The sequence below is a fragment of the Leucopleurus acutus genome, assembly GCF_964270905.1.
Source record: "Leucopleurus acutus genome assembly, chromosome: 16".
NCBI lineage: Eukaryota > Metazoa > Chordata > Mammalia > Artiodactyla > Delphinidae > Leucopleurus > Leucopleurus acutus.
Genome location: NC_139158.1, coordinates 77,777,222 through 77,804,799, shown reverse-complemented (window position 1 = coordinate 77,804,799; position 27,578 = coordinate 77,777,222). Strand labels below are relative to the sequence as shown.

The following is a 27,578-nucleotide window of genomic DNA, read 5'->3' as shown; positions in this document are numbered from 1 at the left end:
GTATTTCATATGCATCCTGCTTTTGACAGGAATTCAAGGCTCTTTAGCCTGTCTGGCATAATTCCCAAGCACACATTCCCAGGTACAAAGAGAAGATTATTAAAGCTTGTCACAGGTGGTTTATTGCTGACCAACAAATGATGAAAAAGCCCTTTCATGGACAGCTCTGACAAGAATTCTTCAGATGGGCTTTTTTTTTTTTTTGGAGGCGGAAGGGCGGAGTAGGAGGCTCCTTTTTTAATTTCCTGACCCAAACCAGACGCACAGCTGACTCGTGGAGCCCAGATCCCCCGCTCCGGCCCTTTCTTGGTCTCTAGCATTTGCTTCTGCCTCTCATTTATTTGTTCATTCATTTACCTTTTACGAGGTTTCTTTTTCTGCTCTTCTGACCTCCGGGTAGTCTGACCCGAGGCCCCCTGAGACCCCAGCTCCGGCTGTTAAGGACAGCGAGACTCAAGACCCTGAGATTGGGGACTTCCCTGGCGGTCCAGTGGTTAAGACTCCACGCTTCCACTACAGGGGGGTGCGGGCTTGATCCCTGGTCGGGGAACTAAGATCCCACCTGCGGTGTAGTGCAGCCGTAAGAAAAAAAAAAGACCCTGAAATCCTTTCTGATTTGGCAATACAGGATGATTCTTTTGAATTGAAGCTCAGACCCTCTAGCAGAAGCAGCCTCATTTACATCATCTTGTTTCAGGAAGGGATGGAGTTGCCCACCTGACCGCTGAAATGTTTGTCCCCGCTGCTGTGGAGAAGGGTTAGTGAGCTCCCCATTTCTAAGCTGCTCTCTTCTCAGTAGGACCTGGGGGATTTTATATGTTCTGGTAGAAAGCAGCTTTAAATTAAAGCTGACTTAATGTTAAAGTCGGAATAAGGGAGTGTAAGGTGAGAAAGAAAGGCCTCCCTGCAGGGCTCATATCCTGTTGGAATCAGCCCCCAAGAGGACTTGTGAGGTTTTGATTAGGACCTTGGACCCAAGGGGTGGGAGATGGGAGATGGGGCAACCAGCACAAAGTAGGTTCCTTAACTCCCTCGAGGGGTTTGCTGTAGAAGAAAGCATGGTTAGAAGATGTTTCCATTCAGCTGTAATTCATGCTTCCCCGGGAACACTTGTCACTGTTGATCATTTCAGATTCATGGTTCAACTTCCCCTCCAACACAGTCCTGTGGGGTCTGCAGCAGGGAGACCCAGGCTGGCCAAGGCCAGAACTGCCTCTACGGCCCTGAAAGCCACTTCCCGTTCTGGAGTTTCAGATCCTTTCTTGATTGAAGTTAAGAACAGGCTTTGGGGGAATTAGTGTATCTCCTTGAAGCCCAGTATTACAGACTCTTCACATCTTTTCAGAGCAATTAAATACGTTTTTAAGGGGTGAAACAACAGCTGTTTAAAAGCAAGGATGAAAAACTCTTTTCCCTAGCAGTCGTGTTGGAAAGCATCCGAAGAAGAATTTCCTTTTTCTTTGTTACTAAACTGGTATGTAGAGGAGGATGTAAATTTAGTCAAGCTACATATTTGTAATAATCTCGTATTGTGTTGGGATATTTATTTACTTAATTAAAATTAAAAATATTAAAAATAAAAGATGGGACTTCCCTGGTGGCGCAGCGGTTGAGAGTCCGCCTGCCGATGCAGGGGACGCGGGTTCGTGCTCCGCAACGGGAGAGGCCACGACAGTGAGAGGCCCGCGTACCGCAAAATAAATAAATAAAAGAAGTGCGTGTACACACTAAAATATTTCAGTAGTATATAGAGAGAAGAGTGAAGTAATTTCTCTTCATGTGTATCATCCTATAAGCGTTTTAGTGCATGTACCCAAAGTTTTTAATATTTATATGGATGGGATTTTTAAATTTATATCAGTGTTTACTGATTTGTTCATTTTAAACTTGGAAAGAAGATTGTTAGCAGATAGGACAGGCCATATTGAAATTCAGAGTGATTAGATGAAACGACTATATGAATGAGTTTCCAAAGACTTATGCAGGTTAGTAGCAAAACAAACAAACAAAACCAAACTTGATTAGCCCTTTCTTTTGGAAGTGGAGGTCAGTGCAGATAAGGAGGTGGGCACCTTTGGGGGCTGTTACTATGCCTACCATGCCCCCCGCCAACTTTCTAACGGTGACAGTGAGTCGGGTGACCGGGCACGCCCACTAAGGATGCAGTGATGTGTGTGCGCCTGTGTTTAGAGAACAGGCATTTGGATGGCCCGGGATTGGCACTTTGCCTTGGGCTGCTTGGGTCAGCTAGGCACAGGATTCGATCTCATCTCAGCCCGTGGTAGCTGCCCGCCGAGAGCAGCTCGCCTGGCCTCTCTGACTCTGTTTCTTCGTCCGTCGGGTAGAGCTGCTTGGTACTTCCTGCCTCCATGGGCTGTGCTGACATGTAAACACGATGACCTTGTGGTTCGTACGCTGTAGGCTCTTCGTACTTACCCCTGTCTCCCGCCCCCCCACCCCATGGCGCAGCCCCCTTCCTGTGGCAGTGGCGGTGAGGGCTTGGTGGTCTCCCCTCCCCAGCTCCCCCTTCTGTCCCCGCCTTTTCCACTCCTATTTCCTTCTTTCCCTGAAGACCCCAGACCAGATTCATCTGTAGACGTGTTTTATTTTCTTCATGGGCGTTTAAAACGTGCAGCTTAGTGGCTCACATTGAAAAGTTAGAGATCTCAGGGACAAGGTCAGATTTCTGGTTTTTCTTGAGAAACTGGAAGCTCTGGCCACCCTGGGTCCGCATTCCCGCGGGGCAGCCTCCTTCAGAGGGGGCACTGGCTCCTGCCTGCCGCAGTTCCCACTGGTCTGGCCCCTGTCTTGGAATTTGCATCCTCCATGCCTTTGACTGGAAGTGAAGCAAACCTTGCTCGGGCTGTGAGAAGATTCCAGCTGGTGACAGAACCGTGGTCCTAGGAAGTGTAGCGGGTGGTGGAGGGTTTGGCTGTGCACCAGGTAGATCCAGGTTCCTGCCTAGCCGGCCGTTGCCCCGGAGCATCACCTCAGGCAACTTAATGAGCTTCCGCAAGCCTCAGTTTCCTCATCTGTACAGACCAGCGTTCTCCCCCGTCAGTACTGCCTGCCATGTGGGGTGGGGTGATTCTTTGTCATGGGGGCTGTCCTGTGTGTTGTAGGATGTTTAGCAGAATCCCTGGCCTCCACCCACGAGATGTCAGTAGAAAATATCCACCCCCTTCTCAGCTGTGAAGCCAAAACTGTCCCCAGACGTTGCCATGTGCCCCTTGGGGGGCAGAGCTGCCCAGTCGAGCACTGCTGTCGATCCCCTCCTGGTTGAGTGTGTGTGAGTTTAACAGGGAGCCTGGAGGTGAGTCGCCCCACCCCGGCGTCGTGCTCCTGGCTTCCCCATGTGTGTGGTTGGCCTGGTGCAGCTCCTTCCAGACGTGATCTCTGGTTGTGCTGATCCTTGAGCGTGTGCGGTTCTCTCTGCCACAGCTCTGGCGCGTGGCCTGCTTTAGGGCCCAGGAGAGACGGCAGCTCTGAGCGCGGAGCCCCCGCAGGCCTAGAGGGGCGGGGGCGGGGCTGTCACCGGCCAGCATGACCTCCCCCAGGGATGCAGGCCCTGCTCAGCCTCACCTGTCTTTGCTCCCCCGTCCACCTTTATGTTCATTTGCTTGACCTGTGAACCAGGATCCTCGGCTGTGTATCTGACCTTCGACCCTTGTCACATTTAGGTGGCCCTGGTGCAGTGGACCGAAAGTGTGGGCTTAACACTGGTGGGCCGGGACCAGTCTTCCATGCAGCTGAGGACCCCTGGTGACCAGATCCTGAACTTCACCATCTTGCAGATCTTCCCTTTCACCTACGAAAGCAAACGCATGGGCATCATCGTGAGGGTGAGTTCATTTATAATTTAAAATGGTTAAAAAAAAAACCCAAACCTGCCTAAGTCTGCTGTGTATGTCCCTGTGGCTGGACATTCTTTCTTACCCCTTTCTTTATTGTATTATTGCCTGTCGTTCAGACTAACAAGAGGATTTAATTCCCTCAGAAGAAAGAGAATTAGTTCATCAGTTGGACAGATCTCGGATAGCTGCTCAGCTTTTGGTTAACCCACTTCCAGAGTGAAAGGTCTAATGAGTGTAGATTGAGCATTTCTTGGTAATAATACATTTCTCACTGTATACTCTTTCGTTTAATTAAATGTTATTTTCTATTGAGGTGACATTCACATGACATAAATTAATCATTTAAATGTGTAATTCGTTGGCATTTAGTACATTCACAGTGTCTTGCATCCACCACTTTCCTCAAGTTTTGAAACATTGGCATCACTGCCAAAGGGAACCTTGTATCCATTAAGCGGTCACTCTCCATACCTTCTTCCCCGTAGGCCCTGGAAACCTCCCGTCTCCTTTCTGTCTCTAGGATTTACCTATTCTGGGTATTTCATATAAATGGGACTATACAATATTTGACCTTCTGTATCTGGCTCCTTTCACTTAGCATAATGTTTTAGAGATTCATCCATGTTGTAGCATATATACATACTTCATTCCTTTTTATGACTGAGTAGTATTTCATGTTGATTATCCATTCATCCATCAGTGGACATTTGGGTTGTTTCCACCTTTTGGCTATTGTGAATAGTGTTGCTATGAACATTCGTGTATAAGGATTTGAGCATCTGTTTTCAGTTTTTTGGGTTTTTTTGCGGTACGCGGGCCTCTCCCTGTTGCGGCCTCTCCCGTTGTGGAGCACAGGCTCCGGACGCGCAGGCTCAGCGGCCATGGCTCACGGGCCCAGCCGCTCTGCGGCATGTGGGATCTTCCCAGACCGGGGCACGATCCCATGTCCCCTGCATCGGCAGGCGGACTCTCAACCACTGCGCCACCAGGGAAGCCCTGTTTTCAGTTCTTTTGAGTAGATACCTAGGAGTGGAATTGCTGGGTCCGTTTCCCAGTTGCTGGATAATTCTATCTTTTAACTTTATGAGGAGTCGCCAAACTTTTCTACAAAATGCTGCACCATTTATAGGGTTGGCCAAAAAGTTCGTTCAGGTGTTTCTGTAAGATGTTACAGAAAGACCTGAACAAACTTCTTGGCCAGCCCGATACATTCTACCAGCAGTGTATGAAGCTTCTGGTTTCTCCATATCCTCATCAGTGCTTGTTATTTCGCTTTTTTTTTTTTTTCATTGTAGCCATCCTAGTTGCTGTGAAGTGGTATTTCATTGTGGTTTTGATTTGCGTTTTCCTGATAGCTAATGATGTTGAGCATCTTCTCATATACTTACTGACCACTTGTATCCTTCCTTGGAGACATGTCTGTTCACGTCGTTTGCCCACTTTTGAAGTGGGTAGTCTTTTATTGTTGTGTTGTAAGAGTTCTTTACGTAGTCTGGATACTAGACCCTTATCAGAGATATGATATACAAATATTTTCTTTCATTCTGTAGCTTGTCTTTTTGCTTTCTTGATAAAATTCTTTGGATGCACAGAAGTTACTAATTTTGATGAAGTCCAATTTATTTTTTTCCTCTGTTGCTCTTGACTTTGGTGTCATATCTGAGAGTCCATTGCTAAACCTAAGGTCATGAAAATTTACCCCTATGTTTTCTTTTAAAAGTTTTTGTAGTTTTATCTCTTTAGATCATTGATCCATTTTGAGTTATTTTCATATACGGTGTGAGTTAGGGGTTTTAACGTCATTCTTTTGTGTGTGGATGGAGAGTTGTCCCAGCACCGTTTGCTGCAGAGACTATTGTTTTCCCACTGAATAGTCTTGATACCCTTGTAATTAGACATTTTCGATGATTTTTCATTCATACAGTCCCAAAAGTTATTGGAAAAAAGTGTCGTGATCACTCAACATCGTCATTTTGGCATTAATATTTCAGATTTTCTTTTTATATTTTTTGAAGCCTTTATTGAAGTACAGCATACAAAGAGAAAAGTGCAAACCTCAGGAGCGTACAGCTCAAGTGTTAACAAAGTAATAAACACAGTGTCACTCGCATCCCGAGCAAGGAACAGAATCCCTCCCACCATCACCCCAGCAGCTCCCTCGTAGCCCTTTCTGGTTACTGCATCCTTCCTTCCCACAAGGATATAACCACTGTCCTATTTCTACCACTGACTGATTTTGTCTCTTTTTGAACTTTATATAAAGGAAACTGTACAGTAGATACCCTTTTGTGTTTGAGTTCGTTTGCTCAAATTTATGTTTATGTATTGATCCACACTTTTGCATGTATTATAGTTAAAAAATTTTTTTAAAGAAAACATTGTGCATTCAATTGAAATCCCATCTGTCCTTTCTAGATGTGCTTCATCTTCAGTCCTACCCCAGGTTTATCACTCCTATGAATTTTAAAATACTATTATCAGACACACTGGGTATAAATAATATGTATTATGGTATTCATGTTTTTATTCTCTCTATAAAGTGTCATTGTAGTATATATATTATTATTCCACATACTAATTTTTGTTTAACATTTTACAAAAAGCTTTATTTAGGTTGATGCACGTAATCCCACTCTGTTTCTCTTAGCTGACTTGTTGTATCGCATTGTGCAAATATACCTCAGTTCCTTCCGTCTGTTGCCGTTCCCTCTTGATGCACGTTTAGGTCATTGCCGCTTTTTTTGCCGATAGAAAGACCACTGCCATGTGTAGCCTTGTCTGCTGCAGTCTCCACTGTACATATGTCCGTGTTTTTCTGTGGACTACACCCAGAGGTGGACTTGCTGGGTGGTAGAATATATACATCTTTAACTTTACCAGGTTTTTTCAACTTCTTCTCCAAAGTGCTTATACTAATCTTAGTCCCACTGTTTTTCTGCATCCTCACCAACGCTTGATAGTGTCGGACTTTTAAAATCTTGCCCATCTGAATTAATACCTTGTTTTCCTATTTGCTCTTTTACTCACACTTTCCATTCTGGGAAGCCTGGAAGCCCTGTGTTCATAAGCCACTCTGCTCAGTAGTTCTTAAACCTGGCTGATAGGGACTTCCCTGGTGGCACAGTGGATAAGAAACTGCCTGCCAATGTAGGGGACACAGGTTTGAGCCCTGGTCCGGGAAGATCCCACATGCCGCAGGGCAACTAAGCCCATGTGCCACAACTGCTGAGCCCTGTGCCACAATTACTGAAGCCAGCATGCCACAACTACTGAAGCCAGCGTGCCTAGAACCCGTGCTCCGCAACAAGAGAAGCCACCACAATGAGAAGCCTGCGCATGTACGGCAGCGAAGAGTAGCCCCCGCTCGCCGCAACTAGAGAAAGCCTGAGCGCAGCAACGAAGACCCAGCATGGCCAAAAATAAATAAAATGAGATCTAAACAAACAAACAAACAAAACCTGGCTGATCATCAGAATTAACCATAGGAGCTTTAAAAATTGCAGATTGCTTTGGTCCCAGTCCTGTTTTGGTATTGAGATGGTTCCCTGGTGTTCTCAAAGGTTCTTCACATTGTTTGGCTGGGCTGGAGAAAATGCTGCCCCAGATCATGAGAATCTTTGGAATGCGACTCATTTTTTAAACAAATGAGGATCCCCTCTGCCCTATCTACACAAGTGTTTCATGCCTTAGGGGTCAGAGTTGTAGATTCTATTGTAGTAAATTAGTAATAATAGAATTAGTAATAGGAGTAATTAGTAATAGTACTAGCAGCATTAGTAATAGGAACAGAGTTAGGAACAATAATAATAACAGAGGTAACATTTAAATGGTGCTTATTGGGTGCTAGTCACTGTTGTAAATGATTTGCATAAAACAACTCATGTAATTCTCATAATACCATTGCAGTTGGCATTTAACAGAGGAGAAAATTGAGGTATAGAGAGAAGAAGAAACCTCCCTAAGTTCATATAGTTAGAAAAGGTGGAGCTGGGCTTCTACCCCAGGCTGTCTGGCTCCCAGGTCATGTTCTTTATCGCCAGGCCCTGGGAGTTTGGGTGTGATGAGAGGGATGTGGGAAAGCTCACAGAGCACCCACAGTAATGTTGAGGGTAGTGTGTTAATTACGTATGGCGTTGTGACAGATTATCCCGCATGTGATGGCTTAAAACGACAGGAAGTGTTATCTGACAGTTTCTGGGGGCCAAGGAGTCCGGGTGCAGCCTCGCCGGGCCCTCTGCCTCGGGATCTCTCATAGGCTGCAGTCATCCAAGGTTCAGCTGGGGCAGGATTCACTGCCAGGTGAAATCAGTGTTGTCAGCAAGAGTCAGTTCCTTGCAGTTGTTGGGCTGAGGACTTTAGTTCTATACCAGCTGCTGGCCAGGGGCCACCCTCATCCACTGCCCCACAGGCCTCTCCATAGACCGGCTCCCACATCAGCTGGCTTCACCCAAGTGAGTCTGTGACAGTGTGAACAGGACAGAAGGCACGTCATCTAAGAACCGACCTCCCTTCGCTTTTGCCTTATTCTGTTATTAGAAGCAGGTCCCTGGGTCCAGCCCCCCACTTGGTGGGCCTGGATCACCCCGGGGTGTGAACACGCCGGGAGGTGGGGAGAGTGGGAGTCACTGAAGAGGCTGTTTCTCCAGGTAAGAGTTGGAAACGGCTCCATGAGCTGCAGTACTGATGGCCCAGTGCCGCACAGTACGCATGTGCCTTGAAAACGACACATTTTAAGGGATTTTTATGTCCCCGGTGCCAGTAGTCTTCAGACTCCACCAGACATATATCCTTGGCAGTTTTTGAGTGGGATGGGGGCTTTTCTTCCCATGCAGCTGCTGCTTTTCCCACTGGTCTGCACCTAGCCTGCCCCGTGGCTTTTCAACCGTATCTTGAGTGCGTGTCTGATGTCAGGAACATCCACGGCCTGGAAGCAGCCACATGAATCCTGTGGGTGGGTGTTTCCTGGGGAATGAGAGTCGTTATCTACTATGGAATTGCTTTTATTTTGTTCCAGCCTTTATTTTTCCAAGTTCTAGGGCCATGGACTATGCTGGAGTCATTTGAGGGTTGAATCATCATCAAATAGTCCCGATATCAGCCGTTCTAGAATAAGTGGGCTGAGTGCGTCACCCTTCCTTTAGTTGCAAAGGGCTATCATTCCCAGACATGCATCACATTTTATGAGATGTGACCCCTCTATCTTCCCACAGCAAGAACGGGATCTGTGTCTGGGAGTATGGGATACTGTTGGGTGGGCAAATCTATCATTACTTTACAATAGCGCTCCACCCTTCCCAGATTATATTTTTAAAAAAAATCAGCATTGGGAACAGATAAGTATGTATAGAAGGGGATCAGAACCTTTCATCTGTATTTTCATCACCCAAAGACAGCCACTCTTGCCTTTTCAGGGAATTTCCCTTCAGTTTTTTCTCTAAGCATAAATGAGTGTAAACAACCGCACACAATTTTATAAAACTGGCTTCAGACTCCGCCTAAAGCTTTCTAAAGCTCCCACCCCCTCCACTGAATAATAAGTATAGGGAAAATGTTCTCATATTATTGAAACATGATTTTTATGATTTTAGTGTGGGCACGGTGTTTTGCTGAAAAAATGTAGCATTACTTAATCAAATACTCCTTTCTTGGATACTTAGGTTGTTTTCCATCTCTCACTACTAACAATGAATCTGGGCACATCCATCTTTGTTAGGCTGTCTTTAATGTGATGCATATTATTTTGCTAATATTTTTGTTTTCTGACCTGTCTCCCTCTCTATCTTTGGTTTTGCAGGGTGCAAATCAGTGCCCAGGGCTGTGGAGCTAGCTCTCCACTTAGCACAAATCTCACTGTTCTCCTTTCGCGAAGTGACTCTCATCCTGGGGCCATCTTGCCCCCAGGGGACACGGGGACACATCTGGGGACACTTTTGGTTGTTGCAGCTCAGAGGGTGGTGCCACTGGCATCTAGTGGATAGAGGTCAGGACAGCCTCATACCAAAGGACGTTCCAGCCTCAAATGTTCATCGTGCCGGGGCCGAGAAACTCTCTTCTGATATGGCCATCTTTTCTGTCTGTTGTTTGAAAGTAACTGCCCAGTTACCTGATGTGAGGAAGTTTTCCCTCAGTTATAAAATGGTTCTCAACCTGGTTTAATGACAGTTGACAGTTATAGTTTTGTTCTCACCTGGCTCATCAACCCTCTTAAACATGTGTGAGCTCATGGACGGCTCTGTGCGGCATCTTCCTACCCTCACCAAGCAAGGTCTGGTCTTTCTGTGAATCTCTCTTCTGAGAAGGTCAGCGAGGTTAGAGAAGCCGGTTTCGTCGGGGCTTGCGTGTTTGTCTCTGTGTCGCCAGTTCTGTTTTTGTTGTGTTACAAGATGTTCCACTGCCCTCCCCTCACCCTTCCCCCTTGGCGTGCTGAAGTCGGATCACTGGTATAGATCATACCCTTGTCACTGTCTGAATACAAGAGGCCTTTGAACAGGTGCCAGAGTCAGACCACAGTGGAAAAAGATGAGGCCCCCAAACAATGCAACACAACCAGCAGATCTCTGTAAATTTAGAGCGTAATCTTGCCATAATATGGGAACGAAGTAACCTTGTGATGAACTTGGTGGGAGGAAATGACTAACGGGAGGAGACAGTCGGCACAGTATTTATATTGGACAAGATGTCCGAGTTCTCTTGAGCCCCTTCTGGAGTAGAGGAAGCTGGGGAGGGGGACGGTATTTCCCATAGCAGCGTTTGGGTGAAGGCGAAAGGAAAAAGGAACCGCAGATGCTTTCATGTTCAGACCCCGCTGCTATCTTTGGCCCGAGTCACAAGCAGGCATAGATGCAGTCCATCAAAGCAGCAGCCTGCAGTTCTGATGCTTTTAAAGTGCAGGTGCCTGTTCGTGGCCTGTGGGTGCTTTTATGAGTAAGCATGTTGTTCTAAAAGATTGGCCGTGATCAGAGGCCTTCGGAAGTTACTTTAGTCGATGAAACTATACCACTGATTTGGCCTTGGGTATTTATTTCCTATTCAATGAAGAGCTTACAGGCATGCATTCTGGGCTTCCTGGGGCAGCAGAATTTAGGCACGAGGTGGTGATGGCCGTGCTCAGTTAGCCTTGCCCGTCTCCATTGCCTCCAGCCTCCCTGCGATGCAGGTCTGTGAGGAAAGAGTCATGGGATAAGAATTGACGATTTCATCATCATCCTTAAAGCCAGGGTTTCTCAGCCTCAGCACCACTGACATTTGGGGCGGGATGATTCTCTGTCGCGGGGACCGCCCTGTGCATTGTAGGACGTTTAGCAGCATCCTTGGTCTCCACCCACTAGATGCCAGTAGCACCTGCCAGTTGAGATAATCAAATACGTGTCCAGACATTGTCGGAAGTCCCCTGGGGGCAAAACCACCCCCATTCAGACCCCCAGCTTAAACCTTGTTTTCTACACACAGTGCGGCTGAGGGTCTTGAGGAGTGACTGTCACCCCAACAGGAATAATAACACTGGGTGAGCATGTTCTGTGGATGTTGGCCCTTTGCTACCTGCTCTATGTAGATGATCTCGTTTAAGCCCCAGCAAGCTATACGGCAAGAGTTGTCAGGATCCCGGTTTTACAGAGGAGGAAACTGAGGTCTAGAGAAAAGAAGTAGCTTGTCCAGGTGCACACAGCTGGGAGCTGGTACCGGGTCTAAGCATCTGATGTCTGTGCTGTGATGTCACCCTCTCCCCAGAAAATCTGGTCAGTGTGAACTGAAAAATCTGGGTGCTTTGCTCTCTAGCTAAGTCCTCAGGTAGACATAAGGGTCCCACGTTGTCTAGAGCAGTAGCTGTCAACTGAGGCAATGTGTCCCCCAGGGGACATTTGTTAATGTCTGGAGACATTTTGGTTGTCACCAAGGGGGTTGCGGCTGGCATCTAGTGGGCTAGGGATGCCGCGGGAGACGGTGCAATGCAGAGTCCAGCCCCCTCACGGCAAAGAATTCTCCAGCCCCAGATATTAATAGTGCCGAGGCTGAGAAACCCTGATCTCGAGAATTATCTTACTTCCCAACTCTTTCTGGTAGACCACGTTTTGGCAATACCGGCAGCCCCGCGTATAAATTTAAAATTATCTTACAGTGTGAGGGTCAGTCTGTTCCCGTTAGAATAGTAATGACTGTAAAAACAGAGTTCTTCAATCCTTTTGATCTTGCTTTCATCATTTAATGATTTTCCAAATGCTTTGAGTTTTCTTGTTTTCTGTGGCCTTTGCCCCAAAGTGAGGCTCCCCTCTCACTTTTCATCTTCGGCCAAGTGAGAAAACACTGGCGTCCACTGAGTACACTTTGTGCAGCATCTCTCGTGGGAAGCGGCCACTGGAGCGGAACCAAGTGTTCCTCTTGGGTGTTCATTCCTCCCGGCCCTCCCTCTAGGATGAATCGACTGGGGAGATTACGTTTTACATGAAGGGAGCGGATGTCGTCATGGCTGGCATCGTGCAGTACAACGACTGGCTGGAGGAAGAGGTAAGCGTGACGTGGGGTGTGGAAACGGGGCCTCGGATGCGTATCCTGGAGTCTGTCCCTTGCATGGAATAGTGAGGTGGGTCCCTGCATGCGTTTTCTGGGGCTGTGTAACAAATCACCCCCAAACTTAGCAGCTTAGGAGGACGCGTGTAATTTCTTACAGTTTCTGCGAATCAGCGATCCAGGCACAGCTTGGCTGGGTCCTCAGCTCAGGGTCTCGTCGGCTTTGGTCAAGGGGTCACCCGAGGCTGGGGTCTCATCTGAAGGCTCAGCTGGGGCGGGACCCCCTTCCCAGCCCACTGGGAAGTGGTCATGGGCAGGATTCAGCTCCTCAGTGCCTCTAGGCCGGAGGCAGCCACGTTCCTTGCCATGTGGATGAAACAGAGAGAAGTGAAACAGAGAGATGAAACAGAGAGAAGTGACCTTCTTGGAAACGACCTCCCCTCACTTTGCCACATTCTGTCTGTTGGGAACAAGGCACTGGGTCCAGTGCACACTCAGGGCAGGTGAACATACAAGGGTGTGGCTACCAGGAGGCGGGCATCGTGGGGCCCCGTCACAGGCCGCCTTGTCCCGGATTGTGACGTGGGAATTGGCTGCAGCAGGGAGGGAAGGAACTCTCCAGTCTGTCAGGCCGTTTCTGTTTCATCTCCCATCTCCAGGCACAGAATTCACATTTTATGTTCAGTAATATCATATTTCCAATTAGTGAGTAACTAACCCAAATGCCGACAGGGGCCAGGCAGGTAACTCAGGTGAATGAAACGGGCCGGGATGTGTTTCCTGACAGCATCACACTTTGTGCGTTGAACGTGTTGGAATATTCTTCACCTGACAGCTATGTTTCGTGGGACCGTGTGGAAACAGCCGCCTTTCAGTATCACTGGCTGTGGTCATTTGGGAAAGTGCTCTTGTCAAAGGTTCAGTTTTTCCAACGAGCCTGAAATCCAGATTAGTCTCTGAGATCTTACTGCATTGACTTAAATTTTGAGACCCCTTTGGAAGGTTTGCTGAGAGAGACTGCTTCAGGGGAAAGCAGCGTTCTGATTTACCATTGCACTGTCCCCTCGGGAGGGGCATCCACTTCAGCCTCCAGCCCTCCCCAGAGAGAGTCCGGGACACAGAGCCCCTAGTGGGGCTCTCCACTGACCAGGGTTTGCTTTTCAGTGTGGAAACATGGCCCGGGAAGGGCTGCGGGTGCTTGTGGTGGCGAAGAAATCTCTAGCAGAGGAGCAGTATCAAGACTTTGAGGTCAGTGGTTCTGTGGCTTTCCTTTTACTTTTTAGCCCCACTCACCTCCCCATCTTCCCCCCACCCCATTCTGCTCTGGCCAGACTGACGTCATTTCTGAGCACACCAGGTTCTTCTCTCTGCCTAGTACTGTCCTCCCTCACAGAGTTCCAAGGCCCCCCTCCCTCACTTCCTTTGGGTCTCAGCTCAAATGCCGCCTCCTCTGAGAAGTCTTCCTGGATCCCCCATCTAAAGCAGCCCCGCCTCATCACTCCCCGTTGTCACCCTGTTGAACTTTCTTCACTGCATTTATCACCAGCTGTAATGACTTTATGTACGTATTTTCACATTCTTTTTTTTTTTTTTTTTTTTGCGGTATGCGGGCCTCTCACTGTTGTGGCCTCTCCCGTTGTGGGGCACAGGCTCCGGACACACAGGCTCAGCGGCCATGGGTCACGGGCTCAGCCGCTCCGCGGCATGTGGGATCTTCCCGGACCGGGGCACGGACCCATGGCCCCTGCATCGGCAGGCGGACTCTAAACCACTGCGCCACTAGGGAAGCCATTCTTTTTGATAGCTTCTTTCTGGAATAAAATCTTTTTGAGAGCAGAGACTTTATCAGTTTGGTTTGCCCTTGTACCCCAACACTTATGATAGTCATTATAAACCTTCTGAAAAATATGAAATGAAACCTTCAAATTTGAAACTGTAAACCTTCTTGAAGCCCTGATTTTTTTAAGCTGTAAAAAATGTTGGATTTGAACTCGATCATTGACTTTCACTGCCAAGGCTTCCAGTATAAATATGTCTTGTTAATTGTCATCTCATCCCATGGACTGTGTGTTCCTTGAGGGGGAGGGTCCTTGTTGTACCCCCAGTCCTGGCACAAAGCTGAATGAATGTCTTTACACGTGACTGAAGGGGAGAGAGACCAGGTTGGGGGAAAGGCTTCTGCGGCCCTTGTCCTGCTCCACCCAGAGAAACTGTGCTCGGGTCTGTCACTTTTATGTGCTTGAGTTCTCTGTAAAGTTTTATTTAACGAGAGTTCTAGCCCTGATAAAATTCTACCTTTCTTTCAGTTTTAAAGGCATATGCTTTGTGACTGCTGTATCTTTGTTAACACTGTAAAGAGGGGTAAACAGAAGGGTTGGGTCGATGGTCTTTGGAAGTAAGACTTTGTCTTTAGACAACCTGGTGGTCAAGGGTTCTTGGTTACAGAGCATATGCTGTGTGGGGAGAATCTACCGTCTTTTGAGGTCTCGAGTTGTACTAATCCTTGTAAAAACCCAGTGAAGTTGGGGCCGTTATTGCCTCTTCGGGGAGGAAAACAATTGAGGCTCAGAGAAGTTAAGTGACCTGCTAGAAGTTGCACAGCAGGTGAGTGTAGAGCAAAGGGTGGAGCTCCGGTCTGTCCAGTTCCAGCGTCTGGACTGATGAACTGGGAAGGAGGCTGGAGGTCTCAGTTTCACCCCTTTGAGGTTCACCCAGGTGCTGGGGTCCCTGCCCTGTGTGGGGGATGAGACGCTCCCACTGCCAGTTGGTCCGCCTTGCACCTCTCCATCCTAAGTGGTGACAGTGTCCCCTGGTGTGTCCCAGGCCCGCTATGTCCAGGCCAAGCTGAGTGTGCACGACCGTTCCCTCAAAGTGGCCACAGTGATCGAGAGCCTGGAGATGGAGATGGAGCTGCTGTGCCTGACAGGGGTGGAGGACCAGCTCCAGGCGGACGTGAGGCCCACCCTGGAGACCCTGAGGAATGCCGGCATCAAGGTAGGGTGAGCCTGCCTGGACCCACTGCTGAAATAGGTTGCCACATGGCAGTGAATTCCAGACTTAGACCAGTGGTCCCGTCAGCGGAGGGTGAAAATTAGAGATGGGGGGAGGCGGGGCCGAGGATGGAAACAGTGACAGGGAACCGGGCTCGGACAGTGACCTGTAGCCCTCCCATCCTTGACAGCTGTGGAAGACGTCTTGCGTGTCCACTTTTGCTGCCGGCTTCCCCTCTGCATGCCGGGCTCCATGGAGACAGGACCGAGAGCATCTCCTTAGCTCTCAGGACCAGCTGTGTCCCGCGCATTTGCGGTGTTTGTTATATTCTTGTTGAGTGTCCGGCCAGCCAGCCAATCTGTCTTTTGGTCTGGGTAACTGAATGACCACCCAACAGAGTGACCATCTGCCCCAGTGAACTGCCGTATTTACATTCTTGTTTGGGGCCAAAAAGTACATATCTGGTAGTTTAATCCGGAGACGCCAGTAGAGGGCGTCTGGGGAGCGGGCTCCATCTCAGCGGACCCAAGCAAGGGATTAGCAAACTCATGGGCTAGAAGCTCCTGAAAATACGTAGGTTAAGCTGCCTGCCTCTGCCCAGAGCAGCTCTGGGCTGCGTCCTTGGGCCCGCATCTGGCACGAGTGCCCGTGAGCTGAGCGGGGCGATGTCAGCAGGACGGATGAGGCCTGGGCCTCCGTTTCCCACCTCATAAAGTTACTGTGAAGGAACAACGCACAGCACTTAACAGGTGCCCGGCACGGTGAACACTCGGGGAACCTTTGTGGTTATTTTCTTTCCTGCGCTTCCCCTGCTGCCAAGATATCCTTTGTCCGATGACTCTAAGGCCCCCACCCCACTTCCCCACTGGGAGCAGAGGGAGCAGAGGGTTACTGGGTGAATCAGCAGGGTAGGAAGCACATCCGTTTAGACTCTGAAGACCTGGGTTCTGGGCCTGGTCGGGACAGGAACTAGCTCTGTGGCTTTGGGCAAGTCACCTACCCTCTCTGAGCCCGCCACACTGAGGCGCACAGTGCTCAGTTGTGAGGCGAGGAAGGACCTGGCACGTTTACTGTCGGCGTTTTAGTCAGGGTTCAGCCCCCTGAGATTGCTCGGGGGCATCCGGCCGCGTAGAAAGACCCTGTGGAACGTGACAAATCAGTGTTTCCTGTGGGACATGGAAGTGACCCCTCGTCCATACAGCCTTCCCCTTCTTTGAGATTATTTATTGCTTTAAGAAAAGTTTCCGGAACGGGGATTAGGAGGGCAGAGGCTGAGCTTCACGACGTCTACTGCAGCATGTGGCCAGTTTTTCAAAAGTGCCACACCAGCTTTTGCTACCACCAGCGGCAGACGCCCAAGGTCTTGAAGCCCTTGAACTGGGGCCTTTCCTGTGGTTCGTTGGGGACAGTGTAGGCCTCAAGGAGGTAAATGGAACGTATCAAGTTCAGCTCGATGTGTTTGGAAACTCGGCTGACACAGGCGACAGGCTAGCCTCAAACGCTAACCAAGGGGACCCCTTCCATGCGGTAATTTCAGGTTTGGATGCTGACGGGGGACAAGCTGGAGACAGCTACATGCACAGCAAAGAATGCACATCTGGTGACCAGAAACCAAGACATCCACGTTTTTCGGCTGGTAAAGCGTTGTCTGCTCTGGGGCCCTGTGGGGTGATGCTGCCGTTTGCCCTGTAACCTCATAGCCTCGCTTGGACCCCTGGGGGGGTGGTGGCGGGAGCTCACGTCATTGGTTTGGGTGGGATCACTGAATGACCCAGGCGAGGCTCAACGATTCCTGCCGGTGGTGGTGCAGGAGCGCCTGGTTACCGCCCCATGTTAATCTGTGTTCTTAACCCGGTGCTGGCTGTCGTCCCTTTGAGGAGCTGACGGGAGTTAGGTATGATCAGCGTGAAGGATGCAGATGAGCTCATACATGTGAAATTGTACATACAAGTCTGGGATTTCCCTGAACCCTTCAAAGCCAACTCCTTGGGTAGGGAATCAGTTCCAGATCGCAGATACTGGCCTGTCTTCCCTCCTGAAGGAAACCCTTGAGGAACCTTTAGAAGGAGGCGTGTTGGGTGGCAAATGAGAATTCCCTGCCCTGGTGGCCAGCGCTTGGCCCAAGCAGTGCGGGCACAAGGAGCTGCTCCAGGGCTTGAAGCCAAGGACGGTGATTGGCCTTATTGAGTTGGGAGTTGGGAGGGGCACTAGGTCCCCTCTGGGGCCAGATGTGGTGGTCCTACTTATCTGTCATCAGAGCTACCAAGCCAAACAACTGGATCTAGATGTTTTGGGGGTCTCCCCCCATACCCCTGCCTTTGGTCTATAGCCCGTTGAAGCTTTATGAAATCCAGCAGTTTCGGGACTAGCACAACCAGCATCGTGTAGAGACAGATACAGTGGATCCTCATTATGGATTCTGTATTTGCAAATTCACCCACTCACTAAAACTTGTTTGTAACCCGAAAATCAATACTCGAGGTGCTTTCAGAGCCCTATATGGACGCATACACAGCAGTGGAAAGTTTGAGTCATCTGACGAGTGAGTTCCTAACTGAGGTGGAGAGGGGCGACGCTCTGTCTTTTTAAAAAAAATTTATTGATTGATTTATTTTTGGCTACGTTGCTGCGTGTGGTCTTTTTCTAGTTGTGGCGAGTGGGGGCTACTCTTCGTTGCGGTGCACGGGCTTCTCATTGCGATGGCTTCTCTTGTTGCAGAGCTCGGGCTCTAGGCGCGCGGGCTTCAGTAGTTGTGGCACCCGGGCTCAGTAGTTGTGGCACACGGGCTTAGTTGCTCCACGGCATGTGGGATCTTCCCGGACCAGGGCTCAAACCCGTGTCCCCTGCATTGGCAGGCAGATTCTTAACCATTGCACCACTAGGGAAGCCCGCTCTGCCTTCTTGTCTCAGCTCTCAGGTGGACGCAAGGGTCCTTTTCAGTCTACTCAGTGCCACATTTTTTGCATCTTTGTGGGTTTTTTTGTTAGCAGTTTCACTGTTTAACATGGCTCCCAGCACAGAGCTGGGAACTGACCATATCCCTGAGTGCAGGAAGGCTGTGATGAGCCTCCTGGAGATAAGCTTCCTCCAGGCATGAGTTATGGTCCTGTTGGCCATGAGTCTAATGTTAATGAATCAATAATAAATATATTTTTTTAATTAAAATTTTTTTTATTGAAGTGTAGTTGACGTACAATATTATATGTTTCAGGTGTGCAACACACTGATTCACAGTTTTTAAAAGTTATATTCCATTTATAATTATAAAATATTGTCTGTATTCCCTGTGCTGTACAATATATCTTTGTGGCTTATTTATTTTATTTTAAAATTTTTTAATAGATCTTTATTGGAGTATAATTGCTTCACAATACTGTGTTAGTTTCTGTTGTACAACAGAGTGAATCAGCTGTATACATACATATATCCCCATATCCCCTCCCTCTTGAGCCTCCCTCCCACCCTCCCTATCCCACCCCTCTAGGTGGTCACAGAGCACCGAGCTGATCTCCTTGTGCTATGGGGCTGCTTCCCACTAGCTATCTGTGTTACATTTGGTAGTGTATATATGTCCATGCCACTCTGTCACTTCGCCCCAGCTTCTCCCTCCACCCCCGTGTCCTCAAGTCCATTCTCTATGTCTGTGTCTTTATTCCTGCCCTGCTATTAGGTTCATCAGTACCTTTTTTTTTAGATTTCATATATATGTGTTAGCATACAGTATTTGTTTTTCTCTTTCTGACTTCAGTCTGTATGACAGACTCTAGGTCCGTCCACCTCACTACAAATAATTTCGGGGTTTTTTTATGGCTGAATAATATTCCATTGTATATATGCGCCATATCTTCTTTATCCATTCTTCTGTCGATGGACATTTAGGTTGGTTCCATGTCCTGGCTATTGTAAATAGAGCTGCAGTGAACATTGTGGTACATGACTCTTTTTGAATTATGGTTTACTCAGGGTATATGCCCAGTAGTGGGATTGCTGGGTCATATGGTTGTTCTGTTTTTAGTTTCTTAAGGAACTTCCATACTGTTCTCCATAGTGGTTGTATCAATTTACATTCCCACCAACAGTGCAGGAGGGTTCCTTTTTCACCACACCGTTTCCAGCATTTATTGATTCTAGAGTTTTTGATAATGGCCATTCTGACCGGCGTGAGGTGATACCTCGTAATTTTGATTTGCATTTCTTTAATAATTAGTGATGTTGAGCATCTTTTTATGTGCCTCTTGACCATCTGTATGTCTTATTTGGTGAAATGTCTATTTAGGTGTTCTGCCCATTTTTTAATTGGATTGTTTGTTTTTTTTGATATTGAGCTCCATGAGCTGTTTGTATATTTTGGAGATTAATCCTTTGTCCATTGTTTCATTTGCAAATATTTTCTCCCATTCTGAGGGTTGTCTTTTCATCTTGTTTATGGTTTCTTTTGCTGTGCAAAAGCTCTGAAGTTTAATTAGGTCCAATTTGTTTAGTTTTGTTTTTATTTTCATTACTCTAGAAGGTGTGTCATAAAAGATCTTGCTGTGATTTATGTCAAAGAGTGTTCTTCCTGTGTTTTCCTCTGAGAGTTTTATAGTGTCTGGTCTTACATTTAGGTCTTTAATCCATTTGGAGTTTATTTTTGTGTATGGTGTTAGGGAGTGTTCTAATTTCATTCTTTTACATGTAGCTGTCCAGTTTTCCCAGCACCACTTATTGAAGAACCACCATTGTATGTTCTTGCCTCCTTTGTCATGAATTAGGTGACCATATGTGCGTGGGTTTATCTCTGGGCTTTCTATCCTGTACCATCGATCTATGTTTCTGTTTTTGTGCCAGTACCATACTGTCTTGATTACTGTAGCTTTGTAGTATAGTTTGAAGTCAGAGCACCTGGTTCCTCCAGCTCTGTTTTTCTTTCTCAAGATTGCTTTGGCTATCCAGGGTCTTTTGTGTTTCCATACGCATTGTAAAATTTTTTTTTTCTAATTCTGTGAAGAATGCCGTTGGTAGTTTGATAGGGATTGCATTGAATCTGTAGGTTGCTTTGGGTAGTACAGTCATTTTCACAATATTCATTCTTCCAATCCAAGAACATGGTATATTTCTCCGCCTCTTTGTGTCATCTTTGATTTCTTTCATCGTTGTCTTATAGTCTTCTGACAAGTCTTTTGCCTCCTTAGGTTGGTTTATCCCAGGTATTTTATTCTTTCTGTTGTGATGGTAAATGGGATTGTTTCCTTAATTTCTCTTTCTGATTTTTCATTGTTAGTGTATAGGATTGCTAGAGATTTCTGTGCATTAATTTTGTATCCTGCAACCTTACCAAATTCATCGATTAGTTCTAGTAGTTTTCTGGTGGCATCTAGGATTTTCTATGTATAGTATCATGTCATCTGCAAACAGTGACAGTTTTACTTCTTCTTTTCCAATTTGTATGCCTTTTATTTGTTTTTCTTCTCTGATTGCCGTGGCTAGGACTTCCAAAACTATGTTGAAGAGGAGTGGCAAGAGTGGACATCCTTGTCTTGTTCCTGATCTTAGAGGAAATGCTTTCAGTTTTTCACCATTGATTATGATGCTTTCTGTGGGTCTGTCATATATGGCCTTTATTATGTTGAGGTAGGTTCCCTTTATGCCCATTTTCTGGAGAGTTTTTATTATAAATCGGTGTTGAATTTTGTCAAAAGCTTTTTCTGCATCTGTTGAGATGATCGTGTGGTTTTTATTCTTCAATTTGTTAATATAGTGTATCACATTGATTGATTTGCATATATTGAAGAATCCTCACATCCCTGGGATAAACCCCACTTGATCATGGTGTATGATCCTTTTAATGTGTTGTTGGACTCTGTTTGCTAGTATTTTGTTCAGGATTTTTGCATCTATGTTCATCAGTGATAGTGGTCTATAATTTTCTTTTTTTGTGATACCTTTTTCTGGTTTTGGTATCAGGGTGGTGGCTTTGTAGAATGAATTTGGGAATGTTCCTCCCTCTGCAGTTTTTGGAAGAGTTTGAGAATAATCTGTTAGCTCTTCCCTAAATGTTTGATAGAATTCACCTGTGAGGCCATCTGGTCCTGGACTTCTGTTTATTGGAAGATTTTTAATTATGGATTCAATTTCATTACTTGTGATAGGTCTGTTTATATTTTCTAATTCTTCCTGATTCAGTCTTGGAAAATTGCACCTTTCCAAGAATTTGTCCATTTATTCATGGTTGTCCATTTTATTGGTATATAGTTGTTTGTAGTAGTCTCTCATAATCCTTTGTATTTCTGCCGTGTCAGTTGTGATTTCTCCTTTTTCATTTCTAATTTTATTGATTTGCATCCTCTCCCTTTTTTTCCTGATGAGTCTGGCTAAGGGTTTATCAATTTTGTTTATCTTCTCAAAGAACCAGATTTTCGTTTTATTGAACTTTGCTATTGTTTTCTTCGTTTCTGTTTCATCTATTTCTGCTCTGATCTTTATGATTTCTTTCCTTCTACTGACTTTGGGTTTTCTTTGTTCTTCTTTCTCTAGTTGCTTTAGGTGTAGGGTTAGATGGTTTATTTGAGATTTTTCTTGTTTCTTGAGGTGAGACTGAATTGCTATAAACTTCCCTCTTAGAACTGCTTTTGCTACATCCCATAGGTTTTGGGTCATCGTGTTTTTGTTGTCATTTGTCTCTATGTATTTTTTAATTTCTTCTTTGATTTCTTCAGTGATCTCTTGGTTATTTAGTAGTGCACTGTTTAGCCTCCATGTATTTGTGTTTTTTTACAGTTTTTTTCCCCTGTAATTGATTTCCAGTCTCATCACGTGGTCAGAAAAGATGCTTGATACGATTTCAGTTTTCTTAAATTTTCCGAGGCTTGAATTGTGACCCAAGATGTGATCTATCCTGGAGAATGTTCTGTGTGCACTTGGGAAGAAAGTGTATTCTGCCACTTTCATGTGGAATGTTCTATAAATGTCAATTAAATGTATCTGACCTATTGTGTCATTTAAAGCTTGTGTTTCCTTATTTATTTTCTGTTTGGATAATCTGTCCATTGGTGTAAGTGGGGCGTTAAAGTCCCCTACTATTATTGTGTTACTGTCGATTTCCACTTTCAGGGTTGTTAGCATTTGCCTTATTTATTGAGGTGTTCCTATTTTGGGTGCATAAACATTTATAATTGTTATAGCTTCTTCTTGGATTGATCCCTTGATCATTATGTAGTGTCCTTCCTTATCTCTTCTAACAGTCTTTATTTTAAAGTCTATTTTATCTGATACAAGTATTGCTACTCCAGCTTTCTTTTGATTTCCATTTGCATGGAATATCTTTTCCCATCCCTTCACTTTCAGTGTGTATGTGTCCCTAGGTCTGAAGTGGGTCTCTTGTAGATAGCATATATATGGGTCCTGTTTTTGTATCCATTCAGCTAGTCTGTGTCTTTTGGTTGGGGCATTTAATCCGTTTACATTCAAGGTTATTATCAATATGTATGTTTCTGTTACCGTTTTCTTAATTGTTTTGGGTTTGTTTTTGTGGCTCTGCTTCTTCTCTTGTGTTTCCTGCCTAGAGAAGTTTCCTTAGCATTTGTTGTAGAGCTCGCTTGGTGGTGCTGAATTCTCTTAGCTTTTGCTTGTCTGAAAGCTTTTGATTTCTCTGTTGAATCTGAATGAGATCCTTGCTGGGTAGAGTAATCTTGGTTATAGGTTTTTCTCTTTCATCACTGTAAGTATATCCTGCCACTCCCTTCTGGCATGCAGAGTTTCTGCTGAAAAATCAGCTGATAACCTTATGGGGATTCCTTTGTATGTTATTTTTTGGTTTACCCTTGCTGCCTTTAATATTTTTTCTTTGAATTTAATTTTTGTTAGTCTGATTAATATGTGTCTTGGTGTGTTTCTCCTAGGGTTTATACTGTATGGGACTCTCTGTGCTTCCTGGACTTGGGTGACGAATTCCTTTCCCATGTTAGGGAAGTTTTCTACTGTAATCTCTTCAGATATTTTCCCAGACCCTTTGTTTTAATCTTCTTCTTCTGGGACCCCTATAATTCAAATGTTGGTGCGTTTATTGTTGTCCTAGAGGTCTCTGAGGTTGTCCTCAATTCTGTTCATTCTTTTTTCTTTATTCTGCTCCTTGGCAGTTACTTCCACCATTTTGTCTTCCAGCTCACTTATTCGTTTTTCTGCCTCTGTTATTCTTTTATTGATTCCTTCTAGTGTATGTTTCATTTCAGTTATTGTGTTGTTCATCTCTGTTTGTTCTTTAGTTCTTCTAGATCTTTGTTAAACATTTCTTGTATTTTCTCGGTCTGTGCCTCCATTCTGTTTCCGAGATTCAGGATCATCTTTACTGTCTGAATTCTTTTTCAGCTAGATTGCCTGCTTCCTCTTCAATTATTTGGTCTTATAGGTTTTTACCTTGCTCCTTCATCTCTGACGTATTTTTTTGCCATCTCTTTTTTTTTTTTTTTTTTTTGATGAGTGGGATTGTGTTCCTCTTTTACTTGTTGTTTGGCCTGAGACTTCAAAAACTGGAGCTTGTAGGCTGTTGTATAGAGCTGGGTCTTGGTGCCGACATGAGGACCTTCAGGAGACCTCATTCTGGTGAATATTCCCTGGGGTCTGGGGTTCTCTGTTAGTCCAAGTGGTTCAGACTTGGAGCTCCCACCACAGGAGCTTCAGCCCAACCCCTGGCTCGTGAACCAAGATCCTGTAAGCCATGTGGGGTGGCAAAAAAAAAAAAAAACAATAACAAAGTAAAAAATAAAATTGGACTAGGAAACTAACAGATATGTTAGAAAGAATATAAAAATAAAAATATGGATGAAACAACAACCAGAAGGTAAAACAGAACCACAATAGTAAAAAAGAGGAGGAGAAAGAAAAAGGTGGAAAAGGCCTTGGCTGTGGAGGGCGGGGCCTAAGCAGGGCTGGGGTTTGGGTGGTGGGCAGGGCCTATGCTTAGGACCCACAGGGCTGGAAAAGGCCCTGGGGGTGTAGGGGTGGGGCTTAGGCTCAACAGAACAGGGGCCCAGGTGTGCCTCCTGCCTCTGGTCTCAGAGGGTGGGGGACCCCACCTGGGAGCCCAGCAGGGCTCGAGTGGGTGGGGCAAACGCCCTCTGCTGCTCTCCTCCAGTCCCCAAGGGCCTCTCCCGCCTGCCTCTCCTGTTCTCCCCCGACCTCCTTCCTACACCCCCAGGACCAATGGGGCCTGGAGGGGGCCTCTGAGGGCTTAGGACCCGGCCTGAGAGCAAGGCAGACTTCCCTGGCCGATTGGGCAGGGGAAACGCTTGGTACATCCCACCCCCATCCGAGCCCCTGAGGGTCCCTCCAGGCGTGGGAACCCCTCCCCCCTCTCAGCCACCCCTCAGGGGCGCCGGTCTTGTCTTCCCCCCCTCAGTCCCCCCACGTCTTACCGGTTCGCTTGAGCATTCCTCCCATCTCTTGGGGTGTTGAGGTCCCCCACCAGCGTCCAGCAGGTTCTCTAGTTGTGGGGAGATGCAAACTCTGCGTCTTCCCACACCGCCATCTTGACTCCACCAGCCCCTTATTTTATACATAGTAGCTTGTACCTCTTAGTAGCTTGTAACCCTATCTTGCCCCTCCCTGCTTCCCTCTCCCACTTGGTAACCACTAGTTTGTTCTCTATATCTGTGGGTCTGTTTCTTTTTTGTCATATTCACTCGTTTGTTTTATTTTTTAGATTCCACATATAAGTGATATCATTGCAGTACTTGTCTTTCTCTGACTTATTTCAACAATACATATTTTCAAAGATGTCTTTAAACAGAGGCACATAGAAAATGAGGTTATGTATTGACTGATGGACAAAAATATTGTGGCCAGAGGCTCATAGGAGCCTAGCTAGCCCTGTGCCTCCCCCAGGGGCAGTGGTTTAAAAATCACTGATTCAGTACCCACAGCAACTTTCCAGAACATAACTGTCGCACATAGGGAGAACACACTGTATGCCCTAGAATTCAGGGCTTGCAAACTGTAGCCCATGTGCCGGCCACCTGTTGTTGTAAATAAAGTTTTATTTAAACACAAGATCTACCCATCTGTTTACATATTGTCTGTGGCTGCTTTGGCACTGTAGCGGCGGAGTTGGGTAGTTGTGACAGACTGTATGGTCCCCAAAGTGTGTCATATTTAACAGCTGGGCCTTCTTAGAAAAGCCCCTGCTAGATGCCTGGCTTCCAAGGCCTGCTCTGCAGTGGATGGGCTGTGACACGGTAGCCAGGCTAACAAATCTTGCCCTGTGTCAGTTTCCTTAGATGTAAAGTACAACTATTATCATCGTGCACCTCGAAGAGTCCTTGTGAGAAACAGGTGGGGTGAAAATGCTTGAAAAGTGCTTATTTGGACAGTGCCTGGCACAGAATGAAAGCACAGTGGCTTTGTGCTCTTATTTTTATTATGGGGGTCACAGCCATCCTGCGGGAAGTGCGAGGGGATGGTTGGCGTACAGGCCCTCCGGATTCCCACAGAGTCATAGCAAACAGGATCTAATTCGTCTCTGGCTCTGGGGGCAGGAGAGGGGTGGGGGCCCGGGCCGGCGGCCATGGTCTTCACGAGGCTGCAGGAAGCCACTGTTTGTTGTTCCAGCGGCTCCGGAGAGCAAGGCCTCCTTCATCCTGTCTTTCCTTCCAGGTGACCAACCGCGGCGAGGCCCACCTCGAGCTGAACGCTTTCCGCAGGAAGCACGACTGTGCCCTAGTCATCTCCGGAGACTCCCTGGAGGTGGGCACGGGTAACCCCGCCAGCAGGCTCCTCCCGGGAGCTGCCGTGTGGGAGGGGCCTTGGCCGACGCACCACCTCTCCCTGACCCCGCCAGGTTTGCCTCAAGTACTACGAGTACGAGTTCATGGAGCTGGCCTGCCAGTGCCCGGCCGTGGTCTGCTGCCGCTGCGCGCCCACCCAGAAGGCCCAGATCGTACGCCTGCTCCAGGAGCGCACGGGGAAGCTCACGTGTGCAGTAGGTAGGGGCTGCCGCGCCTGCGCAGACGACCTTCCCCAGGCGTGCTTGGGTCCTGGTGTTCAGGTTCCCAGGCCACTTTATTCAGGCCGTGACATTGACACCCCCTCCCCCTTTGGCCCTATTTTTGTTATTATTATTATTTTTTAAAGTATTTTGCTTTGAGAAAGAGTCGAGAAGCAAGCTGAGGGCTTTCCTCCTTAGCTCGCGCTTCCTTTGCCGGTGACATGGGACACAGCAGTGCCTGGGGGCTAAGACCACACTGCGGAGAGGAATCTGGGTCCAAACTGCTGGTTTTTCCTAGCTGAGGGTCCCGGAGGGCTTCCTTCCCCCAGCTGAGCCTGTCTGCTCATTGGTAGAAGAGGAGAGTAACAGTGGTTCTCTCAAATGGTGCCTAGGGGGATTCAGAGGGGCAGTAGCATTTAAGAAGCATTTAAGAAGCACTCGCAGTCAGCGTTCCCTACGTGCAACGTCGGTCATTGCTGATAATGGCGAGACACCCACACCTTGGAGGCAGGGCGTGCGGTGTTGTAAGTGCCCACGTGGCATGGACACAGTTCCCTTGCTCAGTGGCTCAATGGCCAGGACCCTCAGCCAGTCACCTGGTTCCTCTGACTCTCAGCTCCTCTGCCTGTAGAATAAGAACGTGTTACTGCAGGTTGCTGGAGCGATTAAGTGGAGCAGAGCAGAAAAGACACTTAGCGTGCAGTGAGAGGCAGCACGTGTATGATTATTTGAAGTAGCAGCGAAAAGCAAGGTTATTTTTCTTGCCTCTCCCTAATCTCCTGGCTCTTCTCTCTGGTCTGGGTGACCCGCAGGTGATGGAGGCAATGACGTCAGTATGATCCAAGAATCTGACTGCGGTGTGGGTGTCGAGGGAAAGGTGAGCCCGTGGGGTGGGGGGCGTGTGTGCTGATTTCTGCCGAGTGGTTGTCGTTAGGATGTGAAGTGGTTGTGTCGTTAGCTGGGAGTTGCTCCACCAGCTGGAGTTTCATTTTCCCTCCAAGACACAGCTTTAATGCCTCTGGAAATTCTAGATTACAATTACAGAGCATAAGGAATCATGTACCATAATTACCTGGTATTACAATCTGCAAGTCACAGATCCCTATCACTGTTATCTTACAGACAAATGCTGAGTCTTTGCTTGCCAAAACCTAATTTTTTAAAGTGTTTTGCTACATTCTTAGGGTGCAGCAAATGTACTTCAAACGCTTTCCTGGGAGTGTTGTCAGTAAAAGCATTAGTTATCACACTGTGGGGTGATCTCTTGGGGA

At 46.9% G+C, this 27,578-nt stretch overlaps 1 protein-coding gene across 1 annotated transcript in view; it reads left to right on the top strand.

Annotated features, from left to right (window-relative positions):
• ATP9A (ATPase phospholipid transporting 9A (putative)) overlaps positions 1-27,578 on the top strand; it is a 132,578-nt gene that overhangs the window by 89,802 nt on the left and 15,198 nt on the right. The window contains exons 15-22 of the mRNA XM_082857433.1: positions 3,681-3,842; positions 12,264-12,356; positions 13,524-13,607; positions 15,183-15,353; positions 16,888-16,986; positions 25,977-26,066; positions 26,161-26,305; positions 27,120-27,184. Coding sequence (XP_082713559.1) covers positions 3,681-3,842; positions 12,264-12,356; positions 13,524-13,607; positions 15,183-15,353; positions 16,888-16,986; positions 25,977-26,066; positions 26,161-26,305; positions 27,120-27,184 — 909 coding nt within the window. The remainder of the gene's footprint in view (positions 1-3,680; positions 3,843-12,263; positions 12,357-13,523; positions 13,608-15,182; positions 15,354-16,887; positions 16,987-25,976; positions 26,067-26,160; positions 26,306-27,119; positions 27,185-27,578) is intronic.